Source organism: Malurus melanocephalus, unplaced genomic scaffold, assembly GCF_030028575.1.
Source record: "Malurus melanocephalus ecotype Western Australia unplaced genomic scaffold, MMel_1.1 scaffold_143, whole genome shotgun sequence".
Taxonomy (NCBI): domain Eukaryota; kingdom Metazoa; phylum Chordata; class Aves; order Passeriformes; family Maluridae; genus Malurus; species Malurus melanocephalus.
The window spans coordinates 1,512,352-1,528,800 of NW_026623375.1; the positions used below are offsets into that span (position 1 = coordinate 1,512,352).

The 16,449-nt window shown below is 43.2% G+C and overlaps 2 protein-coding genes across 2 annotated transcripts; one reads left to right on the forward strand and one right to left on the reverse strand.

The window, feature by feature from the left end:
- The first annotated feature begins 1,302 nt into the window (after window positions 1-1,302).
- MEIOB (meiosis specific with OB-fold) lies at window positions 1,303-13,785 on the forward strand. The gene is made up of 14 exons (XM_057371290.1): window positions 1,303-1,359; window positions 2,502-2,583; window positions 5,918-5,975; window positions 7,251-7,382; window positions 7,922-7,994; window positions 8,369-8,564; window positions 8,874-8,974; window positions 10,468-10,520; window positions 10,605-10,700; window positions 11,046-11,147; window positions 11,612-11,765; window positions 12,105-12,288; window positions 12,767-12,853; window positions 13,130-13,785. The coding sequence occupies exons 2-14, from the start codon at window positions 2,515-2,517 to the stop codon at window positions 13,238-13,240; spliced, it is 1,416 nt and encodes a 471-aa protein (XP_057227273.1). The 5' UTR covers window positions 1,303-1,359; window positions 2,502-2,514; the 3' UTR covers window positions 13,241-13,785.
- Window positions 13,786-14,938: 1,153 nt separating this feature from the next.
- FAHD1 (fumarylacetoacetate hydrolase domain containing 1) lies at window positions 14,939-16,422 on the reverse strand. The gene has a single exon (XM_057371268.1). It carries the CDS (start codon window positions 16,326-16,328, stop codon window positions 15,657-15,659), a length of 672 nt encoding a protein of 223 aa, XP_057227251.1. The 5' UTR covers window positions 16,329-16,422; the 3' UTR covers window positions 14,939-15,656.
- Window positions 16,423-16,449: the final 27 nt, after the last annotated feature.

Sequence of the window (16,449 nt, forward strand, 5' to 3'; positions counted from 1 at the left end):
TTTTCCCTTATAGCCAACATTAAAAAAAAAAAAAAAAAAAGAAAAATAGGGAATGGTTTCTTCAGAGATTTCTAGAATTTGCTTTGTCTTGCTGGCATGTTGTGCATTTACACTCATGGAGTAAAACTGACTTTAGGGTCCTGATCTAGWAAGTCATGGAATCACAGGGTGGTTTGGCTTGGGAGGGACCTTGAAGCTCACCCAGCTCYAACCCCAACACCTTCCACCATGCCCGGCTGCTCCAAGCCCCGTCCAACCYGGCCTTGGACATTTCAGGGATCCAGGGGCAGCTTCTCTGKGAATTTTATTCCAAAGCCTCCCCACCCTCCCAGGGAAGGATTTCTTCCCAATATCCCCCATAACCCCATTGTTACCTCTCCAAGCCCAGGCACTCYGGAGCTGCTGGAGATCCCCCAAAGGTGCTGGGTTTGGAGATCGTCTCCCCTCAGCCTGCGCCGGCCCTGAGGGAGCACAGGGCTCTGTTCCCGCCACTGCACTGGTGCCATTTTGTCTCCCTCACGAACTGAGGGCCTGCGAGGGGCACTGAGGGGCTGAGCAGCACAGGAAGAGGTTGGAGGGTGTGTGAGGGGGCACCTGAGAGGAATGGTGGGGTGTGAGGAGGGCTCGGGGTCTGTGGTGGGCTGAGGGGTTGTTGAGGAGCAACCTGAGGAGGTTCCTGAGGGGTCCCTGAGGAGGCTGAGGGTCCATGATGGGCTGAGGGATTCCTGAGGGGGGCTGAGGGTCCATGATGGGTTGAGGGGTTCCTGAGGGGTTGAGGGTCCCTGAGGGGCTGAGGGTCCATGATGGGCTGAGGGGTTCCTGAGGGGTTGAGGGTCCCTGAGGGGCTGAGGGGTTCCTGAGGGGCTGAGGGGTTCCTGAGGGGGGCTGAGGGTCCATGATGGGTTGAGGGGTTCCTGAGGGGGCTGAGGGTCCATGATGGGCTGAGGGGTCCCTGAGGGTTGAGGGGTCCCTGAGGGGGGCTGAGGGTCCATGATGGGCTGAGGAGTTCCTGAGGGGTTGAGGGGTCCCTGAGGGGCTGAGGGTCCATGATGGGTTGAGGGGTTCCTGAGGGGTTGAGGGGTCTCTGAAGGGCCTGAGTGTCCATGATGGGCTGAAGGGCTCCTGAGGAGCACCTGAGAATGTTCAGGGGTGTGTCAGGTCCGTGAGGAGGCTGAGRGATCCATGATGGGGCTAAAGGGTTCCTCAGGGGTTGAGGGATTCCTGAGTGCAGCATCTGAACTCCAGCTATCAGAACCAGGGAGATTTTAAATCCTAAATTACTATTTTAATCTTTCTCCAATACAGGTGTTCCCAGCACTGGTTCCTTTGCTTTAACCCAGCTGGTGTGAGCTACAGCAGGTAACAATGTTTAACTTCTTCCAAGGTGGAAATATTACCCGGCCTTGGAGGGATGCTGAGGTGACTTTCCTACAGAAGGAAACACAAATTCTTCCATTTAATGGGATGGGAACAGGTTTGAGGGCCCCATTGTTCAGTGGTTTCTCTAAGSCAAATCTGGGCCTTCTCACTGTGAGAATATAGTTTGAAATGCTCTTTTAGAGAAATCACTTGGTTCTCAGATAACTGCTTGTTTTTCTTTAAAATGTAGACTTATTTGTTCAACAGACTTTTATCCTAATGCCTGATGAAATGGTTAACAATTCTCACAAGAGGTTCCAGGTATAAAGACTRTGAAAGCCATTCAAGATTTTGTTATAAAGGCTGAACAGGCATCTTCTGAAAGATGTCAGCAGTCCTCTCCTATTAAAGGTTATTAAAATTTGGACAATGCAATGGTTCCTTTTACAACAAAAAAATAGAATCTGACAAGTATTTGTTAAGTATCTAAATGTCTCTGAGGTACCCATGAAATAATAAGAGGCATTCAGAGGGTCTAACAAAGCACCCATGGCCCGACTTCAGCATCTCTAGAGGGAACCTGGGTGCTCTTAGGGCTGGGCAGTAAATGCCACGTTGGCASCCTGAAAAGGACTGATTTCCACAAATTTTATTTTAATAAATCCAGAAATTTTCTATTTCGAGAAAGGAATAAACTCACATTTTAAAACAGTTTAATACTAAGTCCAAAACCTCAATTAAAGGGTGCTTTGCAACCCAACACTTTTCTTTCCTCACATACAAATTGCCTTTTATATATGAGCTGCCTCATTAAATTYAGTTGGACTTCCCAGAGAGAAGGAGGGTAAATATTTTTCAGAGCCTGGTGCTAATGGAGTCATTTAATGATGAATAATAAATAAAAAWCGCAGGCCTTTATTTGAGAAGCATAGGTAGAGCCGTCACAGTAAAATTCATAACTTCCATTGCCAAATCCAAACAATAAAGAATTGTCTACTTCAGATGGCTTGAAATGCCTCTTATTGAAAACAGATGCTATTAGGTCAAAACATTTATGTTAAAAAATAACATGTTATTCTCACTGTGAATGGTCTTAAGTGATTTGTTTGGATTTTCACAAAATCTAAATCAGTTTCCTCAAGTTTCAGATAAAGAATGGCTCATTCTCGTTCAGCACGGGACTTTGTTGCACTTTCAGATCTGCATCCAAACCTTGCTCGTCCTGTAAGTCTCATAGCCATGGTCCTTTTGTTCCCAGATGAAACTGTATCTGACTGTCTTATATTACTGCAAAATTATGTAATTGATGTGTATTTAGGTACTAATAGCATTAGTGCAATTGTTGGATAGAAAGGCCCTTCCCTTCTTTGTGTGCAAAGCAGCAAAATGAAAATTGATGCTGTTGTTGTCCGCAGCCTGTGGGTACCACAAGCACAGATATTGACCGGACAATTCAATGTATCAGAGGSCTCTTTGTAGCATTTTAAATGGATGCTGAATTAGTGAAGACATTATTAAAGACATTACAGAGTCAGCATTATGCAGCCACAATCCATCTGTGACCTCAGTAGTATCTCACGGCACGCTGTGATCGTAAGGCCTGATCCTGGAGTGCTCACAGCCCTAGTTACTCACACTCAGCTCTGCTTGGACGCGGTTTTAACTGGGTCAAAATCTCACAGTTCCATTGCAGGGCTGTTTCTGTTTCTTTGGGATTAAAAGCAGGTTTTCATAGAATCCCACAATGGTTTGTGTTGGAAGRGAGCTTAAAGCTYATCCACTGCCAGCCCCTGTCATGGGTAGGGACAMCTTCTACTACCCCAGGTTGTTTCAAGCCCTTTTCAGTCTGGYCTTGGACACTTCCAGRGATCCAGGAGCAGCCACAKCTTCTCTGGCCACCCTGTACCAGGGACTCCCCACCCTCACAGGRAAGAATTTCTCTCCAATATCCTAAAACTGCTGTCTTTCAGTTTGAAGCCATTMCCCCTTGTTCTGTCATTCCACCCCTTGTAAAGAGTTTCTCTCCATGTTTCTTGTCAGCTCCCTCAGATGCTGGAAGGTCACAATTAGCTCAGCCCCAAGCTTCTCTTTTCCAAGATGAGCAAGCCTAATTTTTTCAGCTTTTCCAATCATTCTGGTGCCTTCTATGGACTCACCCCAACAGCTCCATGTCCTTCCAGGGCTGGGACTACAGGGCTGGCGGCTCTGCAGTGGGGTCTCACCTGAGCAGAGAGCAAGAATCCCCCCTCCCTTGCCTCAGGGAAGTCCTGATGTTCCTGAAAAGAGTGAAAACATGTAGATTTCTCATTCTCACAGATTTTACTTGGGATAGCACAATTTAACTCTTTTTTTTTTCTCATTTACCTCAAAAAAAATGAGAGAGGAATCAAAGAAAAGGGATGATCTCGGAGATGTGTTCTATACCCTCACAGCTCTATTGATCTGAACTGATCTTCAGCAATGCTAATTTAACCTGTTATTCACAGTTCCTTCAAAGTAGTGATCCACTAACTCAGCTACAAATCTTTTATTTTACAAATAAAACTAATCCTCAGTATTGCAGTTAGSAACACATGGTCATGAAAGTGTTTTTATAAAATAGTAATTCATGATAGAATGATAAGTTGTGTTAGGACATTAAAACAACTGAACACACAAAGTATCAAAATGTCACATTTATTAGTTTGCTGTTTATTTTTAAAGGTGAAAGAGATTCAAGTGTAAACACTAGCAGTGTGTTCATGGTGTAGCTCATGAGTTGGTTGAGCAGCTTTAAGCAGTGCTCTGCCAAAACAGGCAGCATGGTGGGGGRCTATGTTCCCCTTCTCCTTTTTGGGGAAATTAGTGCTTGCACAATTAGCTGATGAAGGAAATGATCTCTGGAAGTTTTTCTCCCTTCCTCACTCCAAAATAGTTTCCAGCCAGATCATTTTCCTTCTGCCAGCTCCCTGTGCAGTCTTGGTGTTGGAGACACAGAGGTGAACACATTTGCAGCAGAGCCAGGGCAGAGTTCTTTGGGAAACTGGATATTACATCAGCCTAATTTCTGTGGGCACTCATCCTAACTGTCAGTTCTGTTGACTGGGGGTGAGATACAGGGCATGTTGCACTCCGACTTTGTAGATTTTTTTAAAAATTAAGAAACAAACCCCAAAATAAAAAAAAAAAAAATCCTAATCATAATCATGACATGCAGTGGGCATAAAGTATTCAGTCAGTCTGAAAGCAGGATATTACACTGCTTACACAAGTSTCTTCTCAGTATTTCCATCCCTGCAGGATAAGGCAGTTCCTGTGCTCCCTCTAGTGATTCCAAGGAAAGTGGAGAGCTGATTTTTGAGCATGTGTCAGTCATTGCAGTGAAGTCAGGCCAGTCACATTACTTCATGGATAGTATAAAATTAATCCTGWGTGGGTTATTGAATTGTAACCCTGYCCTTCCCAGCTGGCTCTGGAATTCTTTTGGAATGTGGCAGTCAGTACTGCGAGAAGGGCTTGTGGGAAGGAGCTGTGGCTGCCACATCATGTCCAAGGCCAGGCGGATGGGGCTTGGAGCACCCWGGGATAGTGGCAGGTGTCCCTGCCCAYGGCAGGGGGTGGCAMYGAATGGGCTTTAAGTTCCCTCCAACCCAAACCATTCCATGATTCCATGAAGTGGAATTGATGTGGGATGCTTCAAGTTTTGAAGGATCCTAGCAGTATTGCACTGTCAGTATCTCCTTCCAGACCTTGTCCCATTCTGACTTTCTTTCCTCTTAAATCCCAAACAAGCACTGCAAAACTCTTCTCTGACACCGAGCACCCCCTACTTTCAAAACCAMCACCAACTCACCACACAGCTATTAAATTATATTACAGATAGATAATATATCTGTATCTTCATGTGTGTGTTTGCTTCCTGTAGTTCTGTTTGACAACTGAGAACAGGATGTTTTTACATAATAAATACAGGTTTAGCAAAGCAGAATAAGATTGATTTTGGTTTGAATTATCCGGAAAATTCCTTGCCTCAGCTCCCTTTGAGTCAGTTGAAAGACAGCAAAAGAGGCGCCTGTAGAAATTGAGGTTGCTTAGATGAGGCCAGGACAACCTCCTGTGGGTGCACACGTTTGGCTTGTGGTGCTGACAGCCAGGAAAACCTTGGACCCTTAACTGTAAAATAAATCCCGTCCAGACTTTTCATGGAGCATTTGAGGAGATCTGAGCCCTGTGCAGAGAGCATGAAACAACAACATTGCTGCCTACCTGAGGAGAGATTGCTGTACAACAGCCAAAACTGTGAAGGTTTGGGGGGAAATTTTGTMCTCCCATTTTCTTCACAAACAGAAACAGATGTATTTATTTTAATATTTTTATTAGTCACTATTTTTTTCTAAAGTGAACTTGTGTGTTTATGTTTTAGTCTTTAGTTCCTACGGTACTGTGGAATAAATAGATTAAAATGATTATCAGTCAGAAATATGTTTATTATCATCAGCAGAGTATAATTCCATGAAATCTAATTCATCATCTACATCTGGGTTTAATACTTGTACTCTATAATCTTTTTATTTTTCAGAATGTAATCGGGGTGGTTATTGGGAAAACAGATGTCAGAAGCTTTCCAGACCGAAAAAGTACAGTGCCTTTAAACTCTTTTTCCTTCATTTTCTTCAACGGTGTAATTTGGCAGAGATCACTGAAATCRGTATTTAAATGATAAACAGATTCCTCAGTGTAAAATGCATATAAATATGCATCCCCAAAAACTGTGTGTATTTGAGAACCAAGATGAAAGAGAAGCATTGGTTTAGCTAAACTGTATCAATTAGAAATTGGAAAAACTCTGTCATGGAAGTGTTTCAGGCTCTGAAGATGGAACCAATATGAACCCACTCTTCCATAAATACTGCTGGAATGGATCTGGTGCCCTCATATTCGTTCTCTCTTAGAACAGAAATGTTGAGGACATGTCTTGAGGAATAACACAAGTTATTTCCGGCCTGAGTAGCAACAGCTTCATCTGGGAAAAAACCTYGAATCGTATGTTTTTAATACAGCATTAATTGGAAATTGAAATAACAAATCTACAGTCAGGGTTGGTACAGACTGCCAGGAAGCACCTCCAGTCCTGGGGAGCCATTCCAGCTTTGGGAGAAGGACTCAGTTGTTCTGCTGGCACTGACTCCTGCTGRGCTGCTCGAGTGGTGAGATTGTAGAGAAAGGCATCATTGTCACTAGGAACTGGTGCCAGCCTACTCCAGAGTCTGCAGATGGGGTGTTTGTGTCTGTGCCTCMATGGACTGCACTCAGGTGACACTCTGGGGGCATGATCCAAGTTTTCCTTGATCATTTAGTAACAATCCATTGCATAATGCTGTCATCCCTGGACWGCTTTGTTAATTAGCTGCATGAGACAGGGCAAGGCTTCAGACAGCGATATCCTGAATTTCCCACAGCACTGCAAACACTTTGCTTTATTCAATGAAACCCCTTGGTACCACCTAGACAGTGACCCTGCAGCCTKGGACAGCAGCAGGGTGGTCTTGTCCATGGGATAAACCCAGCTCCTACAAGATTGGGGCTGTGGGTACAAGTGAACCCTGTTTGTGTGTTTGCCACACCCCAACCATCCCATCACAAAGCCCTTTCACTTCTCTTGGGTTCAGTCTGTAAGTTTATATGGTGCTGCCTTGAAGTGCTGTTTGTAGGTGGATGGGTTGGTACAACTATAGCAGAAATTGTAGCCCATTTGCGAACACCAGTGTGTTCCTGCACCACCTGCTGGYCTCGAGTGGCAGGAAAATCATGCCAAAATCAAGGAAAACCTCAAACCAGTAGTTTTTATACATGTATTCTTGTATAAATCAAACTGTGCTGAGGAATTGCTACAGTGCTGTTTATTTTTGCAGACATTGGTACTGAAAGATACACCTTCGGKTTTACCATTCGTGATTCCCCAACTTATTTCATAAATGTCCAGTCCTGGGGCAGAGAAGAGTACATCAGATCCCTCTCAGAAAGCTTCAGAGTTGGTGACTGTGGTAAGYTGGACTTTATCCTTACCATGTTTCTGTTTGCATATAAATCAGTGTTGTGCTGGTGGGTTTGCTGTGTTTTTCTCTGAGGAGTCAGCAAACAGCCTAATTGGAAACAAATTGTTCAGTTCTGTTCAGTGTAATGAGGAAAGGAACAAAATTCCAAGGATTTAAACTCCAACCTAGTAAATATGTCAACAATAAGACCAGGCAGAAACTCRCTGAGTGCAGCAGCTCAAAACTGGCCTGCAGTTAATCAATGTAAAGTCTTGCTTTGTATTGGGCTCTTACAAATGATGAAAAATAAGCYGTGAAGTAGTTTGGTGTTTGTCTTCCTCAGTTACAGATATGACTATGATTGTTCATAAAACCACAACAAAAACCCTGCATTTATTTACAGGATGTGCTTTTATCTTTGAAGTTAATATAAACACTTTGCTGCCTGTGGTTGTTTGGGTAAAACTTGTGAGCAGGCAGAGCACAAAAATACTTATAATTGTATCTATAATCAATTTCTAACATTGCTTCTCAATGTTTTATTTTAGTTACAATTGAAAATCCTTTAATTCAGTCAAAGGAAGCAGAAAGAGAAGAAAAATTCAACCCAGTAACTCCTAGGTAAATTTAAAGCATAGAGTGGTTGTTTTTTCTAGAAAGACGGAAGTTAAGATTTGCTTTAATTTCCAGCAACATGAAATTGGTAGAAATATTTGGTCTTTGCTTCTTGTATAGCTGCACCTTCTTCCTTGTGCCCAACCTTGTCTGGCCAACTCTCAAAGGAGAATATATTTCATGGTCATAAAGCAATCATGTTCTTTGTAACTAATCAGAGTAAATTCCATGCTTTGAGTAAAGCCTACTAGTATTTTTTGTACCTTTAGGAACAACTATAATGAAATAAAGTTACTTTTTCATATGAATTGAATTAACACTTCACACTGTTGATGCATCAGTGAGTGCAGTGCTGATCCATGTGATTTATTCCGTTCTAGCTGCTACAAATTATTGCTCAGTGAAAATCACTCTGTGGTCAAAACATCTTCCTGCTATGATACAGACACCAGACTCCTTTCTCTGCTGCACCTGCCTGTCAAGGATCCTCAGGATTATTATTCCCTGGGGGACATYGTGGCAAACGGACAAAGCCTCGATGGGAGAGTGCTCAACGTGYTGGCAGCTGTAATGTCCGTAAGTGAGGAGCATTTCTTTGCTCTGCCATGAGTAACTCCATTGTACATATGTGTAAATATGGATTTTGGGCCTCACAGTGGCCAGGACTCAGTTTGTTCAGCTTCACAGCTGAGTGGCAAAAACCACACACACCCTTAGACGAGATTTTTATCAACAAAAGGAARGGAAAATTAAGTGATGCCATTTTTAGTAGTCTACAGAGTTTTCTTTTCCTCCTTTTCTGACTCTTCCATTTTCTAAGTTTTGAGTTTTATTCTCCTAAACACTGAATAGAGGACAAATGACTGCTTCTCTTTCTTCTTAAAGGTTGGGGAGCCCAAGTRTTTTATGACTTCAGACAAAAGGAAAGGCCAGAGGTGTGAAGTAAAGCTGTATGATGAAACGGAGAGGTCTTTCCCAATWGTATGGTAAAATGTTCTTTAATTCACTAAAAGACACAAATTGATGTTAGCATGGGTAAAGAAATTAGCTATAACACACATTAATTAACCATAGGCCTGTCTTTTAATTTAAATATACTGTTATTTAGGAAGCAACTGTGATGAAGCAGCAATGGACATTGAAAAGAGACTGAAAAAAAGAGATTCATTAGAGTGACCTTATATATCTTGCATAGTTTTATGGCTTGCTGACAGCCTGCTGGCTCATGGACAGCAAATTGAAGCTTAGTTCCAAATAATTCCTTATTTTTAATGTGGACATTTGAGCTAATTCAGGAAATGGCATTTCAAACCAGCTGCAAAGGCTGTTGTGTTTCTTCTACAAACAGAAGGGCAGGAAAAAGAAGGGCATGATCCATTTTGAAAACCAAACAGAACTGGAAGTGGAATGAAAGAGGTTGAATTAATTTTGAAATATTTAAAATAATRCAGAAACATGACTTTGGCCGTATTTTCAAACACTGTCCTGTTTACAAACACAACTWCCCCCACCCCATTTCTGATTGTAAACAGTGCCTTGTTTACAGAGGAACCCTTGCATTTTGCCCAGAGTTTGTTCAATAAACTTGTGGCTTTTCCACATGCAGGGTGTGTGGGTATTCACTTGCCCTAGGATTGCTGTTTGGCRGTTGAAAAATTACTTCAGTGACCTTTGCTCCCTCAAGGGAGGTAGAAAACAGCCTTGCACTGTGAGCYAGGAGCTGTGTTATCATCAGGGATCATTATCATGGGATGCTTAACACAGTTTATACCCACAAACCCAAAATAAGCACCTCTGGGTGAACTCTTCCAGCCAGGGTTAATTTGGAGCAGCTCCTCCACCAGTCTTCTTTGGGTGCTGGGACTTGAGCATTATCAGGGTATTTCAGAGCCCATCAGTGAAGAAGTGGCTGAGCAATACTAGATGAAAAGGAAATATCTTAAATCTTTTACCAAGGATTAAGGGRAAAACCCACCAGAACAAATCCGCGCTTTGGCTGTATTCTTGCCAGCCAAATTTAGGAGGAGCTGAACGAGATTTTATCAAGAGACCATGAAATTACCATTTTTGAGGATACTACTGACCTCACTCCAGTCTCATCATCCCCAGTCACAAAGATCCCAGTGTTGGGAAGTGGCTGAACATCTGGTCTGGGGATCTGAGCAATCAGCCTGGCCCAGCACAGGCTCAGCTCACAAACAGCTCCTGTAACTGGGATTTGYTTTAGTTAAAATTATTCTGATAAAAGCTGAAATACAGCATTTTCCCAGGTATATTCTGCATTTAAAACAATCTTTATTTGATCCTGTTTGGCATGGGATAAAACAGTCACATGGAATTTCAATGCCATGTGTGTCACAAAGGAGTCGTCTTCCCTTTGACCAGTTTGATTATAATTTCATTAATTAGTAGTTTAGTGCTAAACAATTTGAGTGYTCTTTCAAAAATGTTTTAATACATSCACTTCTGTTTAATTTAGTTGGGATAATGAATCCATCCAGCTGGCACAGAGTTGGATCCCACAAGAAACAGGTAAAACAGTCTGGTTTATGTTTTTACTGCAGTTCTTAATGTGATATTTATTCTACAGTAACATGGAGGTGTTTTTATACACAGTTATATTTGCATCAGATGTGAGAATCAATTTTGACAAATTTAGGAACTGCATGACTGCAACTGTGATATCCAAAACCATCATTACAACTAACCCCGGTAAGAGCTGCTGAAGTATTTCTTTGGTTTTAGTAATTTTTGTAGGCTAAAATGCATTAATTAATCTATTGGAGGTCTGGTTCCTCCTGCCTGCTTTTTTCACAAAGCTYCCTGCTTTTTGTCTGCTATGCAATGACCAATGTCTTTGGCTTCTACCCTTATTTTTTATTTATTTTACTTTATCTAAGCAGCCTTAATATGTTTATTCCATGCAGGCCTAAGTGCTAAAGTGAAAAAGAGAAAAACAAATCTTGGCTTATTCCAAAGTATTTGTGCTACCAGGATAAAAATGCTGTGATTTTTACATGCAACATATACTAATAACTTTTAAAAATGTCTCTTCAGAAACAGCAGAAGCAAATGTTCTCTTCAGTTTCATCAAAGAGAGTGCCCAGTCGGGAGCTCTGCCTGACCCAGTGAAGGAGCTGGCAAATGAAACCATTAACTGTAAGCATGGACACAGACATTCAATTTGATTTACCTGCATAATATAATTTCATAGTGCAGCTGAAAGAATTCCTGCTCTGTGTGTTCACAGCAACAAAACTCAGGTCCAGCCTGGATGAATATTTAAGGTTTGGACTGTTGGTTTCAGGGTTGTCCYTTATTTTATCACTAAGTACCTTCAGCTGACCGTGCCAGCTGCAGCCTGTCTGGCGTGTTCTTTCTGTCTGGAATAAGTATGGAAAATTGAGGGGGAAAGCTTTTGTCAAAAACTCCTTTTGGAGGACATAAAGATTAACTAAAAGATATATTCCTGATCTGAACCCCCTTTTGTTTTACTTTTTTTTTGGTGCGGGCTTCTCTGATGGTTTAAATCTCCTTTTCATTACCTTAAGATACATCTTTGCCATTGCTCTTTTGAATCATTTCTTGCTCACACACACTGAATGTGTCTTTTAAACTTGTAGTGGAGACTGTAGTRGATGTCTATACAGTGGAACAGCTRAAAGAAAAAGCTCTCCAGAGTGATGGGAAACTGGAGCCTCTCCATGGCATTATTTATGGCTACATTTCCACCCTGGATATTGATGAGAATGTATCCAAAGTTCTGCGAAACAGATGGTGAGCAACTGCCTGCTTGGAATCTGTGCTAAAAACTGCTTGTCCCTCTTTTCCAGGAGATGGAGCAATATTTCAGTCCAGTTCCAGAGAAGAAATAAAACTCGTCTKGGGGGTGCCATGTGGGTTTCTGTTSTGTAGGCTTYCTCAAGAGTGGGCTCTGTGAAGGCCTTGCTCTTTATGGTCYCAGAGTGAAGAAGAAAGAGGCCATTTGTCTCAGGCAGATTCAAGTGTTTAGAAGAATTTTTTTWAAGACAAAGTCTCTTGAGAAATCTYAGTCTAGAAAAATGTTGCRGGAAGAATAAATTGCCTATCTGCATGAATTATCTCCTTCTGTTYCAGCTCAATCTGCCGGTTCATTGTGAATGAAGTGTCAAACACTTGCACCTTCTGCAGTGATGCCTCTCCAGAGTCCAGGTCCACCTTTGCCAGCTTTGACATCCTCGTGGATGTGACAGATCACACAGGCACYCTGCGTTCCTGCTACCTGTCTGACAGCGTGGCTGAGGAAACCTTGGGCTGCACAGTAAGGACGAGAGAACTGAGCTGTTCTCACTGAGCTGAGTGTGAAACCTGATGAGAATGACAAATAGATGTAAATGTTCTGCTTGTGCGTGTACAACAGTTAAAAAAATAGCATGGATGGATGGATGGATGGATGGATGGATGGATGGATGGATGGATGGATGGATGGATGGATGGATGGGTGGATGGATGGACACACACAGAGAACTGTTTAACAAGGAAAAAGTTGGAACAAAAATTGTATGCAATGTAAGAGTGAACAGGCAATTCAGAACACTGCTTTTCTGAAAATGTGGTTGGAAATTCCTGACTGATTCTCCAACACCCTGCAATTTATTCTGGGTAATTTGACTGTCTTGGTACATGTATCACACCAACCACTATGTTAAAATAAAAAAAAAAATGCGACTTAGACATCAATAAAATGTGTAAGATGTTTTAACTACCTGCTGAAGTGCTCTGTGGTGTCCTGTTAACAGGTCGATGAATTTCTCATGCTGGAAGAAGACCAGAAGACTGCACTGAAATGGCAACTTCTCTTGGAACGAAGCAAGATTTATTTCAAAGTTAGTATTTAATGTTAATTTAAAACAGTGGCTGCTTTTCACTTTTAAACTTGCCCTTCTTGGCAAAACTCTTCTTACTTTTCCATCTCCCCCTCCTCTGTCYCTATTTCCAGGACAAAATGAAAGTGTTTAACTTCAGCAGTGCYAGGTATATGGCATAAATGTGTACTCATACAGGAAATAATGCAAATAAATCTCTCAAACATGCTCTGTGACATCTGAAAATAATCTCTATCAAGGTGCTGTGATAACAAAAATCCTTAATTATTTTTCCAGGTCACTTCATCACCCAACTGGAGAAATGGATTAAAAGTGAATCTTCTTTCCTGCAAACTGGCAGATCCTGTAGAGGCGAGTCARAGTTTGTTGGGAAGAGATTGGAAGTAATAATTAATGCTAGGAAAGTCTTCCCTGACTCTGTTATTAGAGATGGAATTCTGTTATTGTTGGATTTTGCCAAGTCCATTCTGATGGTAAAGGTGGAGTGCACATTACAATACCCCTAAGTGGACTTCCGGGTTCATATTTCTTGGTGATTGTACTTTAAAAAGTATACTTGGGCCTCAGCTTAAAGGTAATTCTACCAAATTCAACCCCTTCCAAGAGGGGTGGAGGGTTTCCTCACTCAGATGAGATCTTTGAAAAAATCAGAGATCAAACATGTCAAGACAGATCTGCTGAACTTCCGTGGTTTTAACTGCTTTGCTGCTTTTGTGTTAAAGAAATAAAGACCCTTTTTGAAACACTGCCTGGGTTTGTGGTGCACCTTGGTGAGGCCAAACACTGAACTCTGGGCAGCAGCAGGGTTGATTATCTTTGGGCAGACTAAGTCTAATTAGAGCAGAGTAATCAATTAGCAGTGACCTCTGACAAGCAAACAATSAAGCTGGGCTGTAAGCAGGACTCTGTTCACCAAAGCTGGACTTAAAGAACCCAGGTATGCTGATTGTGCCTTTCTCCATGTATTTTTTCCCTTTTTTAAATATATTTCTGTCCATAGCTTCCCCTCCAGCTGGTGTTATTTGTTACATTCTCACCTTCTGAGCACGTTGGGACTCGGCCTATTTTAAACAGAGGGAGACCCCCATCCCTCCTCTGGCAAAAGAGTTGTTAGGCCAGGACACTCTGAGGATCCTGGACCACCCTGGTGCCCTCCCCACCCCTTCTTGTGGCACAGAGAAAACAACCACAGAAACAGGAAATWCTGTCAAGCAATCCAAGATTGCATCCTGACTCTCATGGGTGGGAACAACAGACCCCAAAAATGCTGCCAGTGTTGGGTCACGGCATCCCTCTTGGAGCAATAAACAATTCAATGTTTTCCAGCAATAGCAATTCCCATTCTGAAGGGAATGTTTCCAATAACTGAATCCTAACTCTGTCAATACCCAGGGCTGCAGACCAAACTGCAAATGATGCACTGCTGCTGTTGCCAGAGATGGGAATGTTTAACAGGCAGGAGGAAATGCAAACAGTACAGACACTTAATTCCATCCTTCCTCTTCCAGAACTGTTCACCCTAATGTCTCTTTTAACTCTGCACCATGTTCTGCTTTCTTCTTCCAGTGTGGTGTGCAGGACCCTGGACCACACTGCTCTCACAGACCTGCTTCTCTTGAGAAGACAAGAATTTTCTCTGAAAAACCCCCCACTCTTAAAACCAAATCTTTTTTTCTAGCAGTTATTAAGATCTGGCCCTGATAAATGGAAATGTTTAACTTTGGTGCTTTGAATTTATGTAAAAAAAAAAAAAAAAATCCATCTGTTTTTGTCAGAAATCAGCCAGTTCTGTGCAAACTTTGAAAATGGTAAGTTTTGATGTTTGCATGGGGAGGATTTTTTAAATTTATTTTACAACTTTGTCTGTTGCTCTGTTGAATTGAAAGAGAACTTGCTGTCATGCAAACTGGTGGGGAATGTTGGATCAGCTGGAGTTGGGAATTGGGGAAAGTTACCCAGCACGGCTTTTAGCAGCTGGAAATACTTAAAAACTCCAACTGCTGYACTGCATTGGGTAACAGCAATTGCTGCAGTTACATTTTTACTAAAAATATACTGAAATCAGTCAAAAGACAAGTTTAGTGGTGATCTTTACCCATATGCTTCTTTATTCTTGATCTTTTTGCATTATTTCACTTTTAGAAAATATATTTGAGGCTCAGTTTAGTCAAAAAACAATCTGCCAAACATCTGGCACACTTCCTGCTGCAGTCGCCCCTTGGAGTGAGGGGAAAAGACATCCTCCTTTAATTTGTATGTTTGAAAAAAGCAGGGAGGAATCACAAAACTAATCAAAAAATCAAACATCCTTCTCTTTTAGAGGAAACTCTTGGTGAAGCTGCAATTCTTGATTTAGGGTTGCACATCTATACATATCCCTTTGATTTCCCACAATATGGCTGAGCTTTAGCTCCTACATCATCATTTTAATTTTTAGTTGATTGATAATTTTTATTTTAAGACAATACACTGGCAAAGCTCAAAGATTCAGCAGAAGAGAAGCACACACAGAATGATGACCAGCCYCACCCCGCTCCCTGGCTACCGGGCATACTGTCTCCAGTTCCCAAGTATGGTTTTGGAATTAAATTTTGGACTCTGGAGCTTCTGAGCTCCACCTGCTCCAGGCTGGCTGCATCCCAGGTTTGCTGAAGCCTCCATGGAAATGGGGCTGTGTCAGTCAGACTCTTTTTGGGCTCATGGATTCCATTCCTTGATGYGTGGCAGTCCATCGAGCACTTGGGGCTGTGGAAGTGTTTCCAGATGTCCTCATGCCAGGCAGGCTCCTGGCTGGATCCATGCATTAGGATCCCCGTGTCTGCTGTGCCACCTTAAACCTCATGGACAGCACGTCCCTGATGCCAGCCTCAATCTCATCGTTGGCCTCCACRGACCCAACGCCTTTGGGCGACCCTGTCAGAATCAGGTCCCCCTCTTCCAGGGGGATTATCTCGCTGATGTAGCTGATCAGATAAGGGATGGAGAAGATCATGGAGGAGGTGTCCCCCTCCTGCCTCAGCTTTCCGTTCACCTTGAGCCAAATCTGCAGCTTGTGGGGGTCTGGGATCTTCTCCTTGGGCACGAAGTCGCTGACCGGGCAGGATGAGCCAAATCCCTTGGCCAAGGTCCAGGGCAGCCCCTTCTTTTTGCAGTCCTCCTGCGTGTCCCGGGCTGTCATGTCCAAACACAGGGCATAGCCCGCCACGTGCTCCATGGCCGCCTCCTGCGACACGGCCCGGGCCCTTTTCCCGATGACCACCCCCAGCTCCACCTCGTGGTGCAGGTTCCGGCAGTAGTAGGGCCGCAGGATGGGGGACCCCTCCCGCACGTAGGCCGAGGAGGGCTTGAGGAAGAAGAGCGGCTCGGCGGGCAGGGCGCTGCCCATCTCCTTGGCGTGCTCGGCGTAGTTGCGCCCCACGCACACGATGTTCTTGCCCCACTCCCAGAAGCGGGACAGGGGTTTGGAGGTGGCCATGACCACGGAGCGCCTCCCGACCGCCCTTGCCGCGTCCTTGTCGGGCTCCGCACGGCGCGGCCGCCGCTGCTCCTCCTCMGCGGGGTGAGCGGGCGGGCCGAGGCCCGAGGAGCCGCCCCCG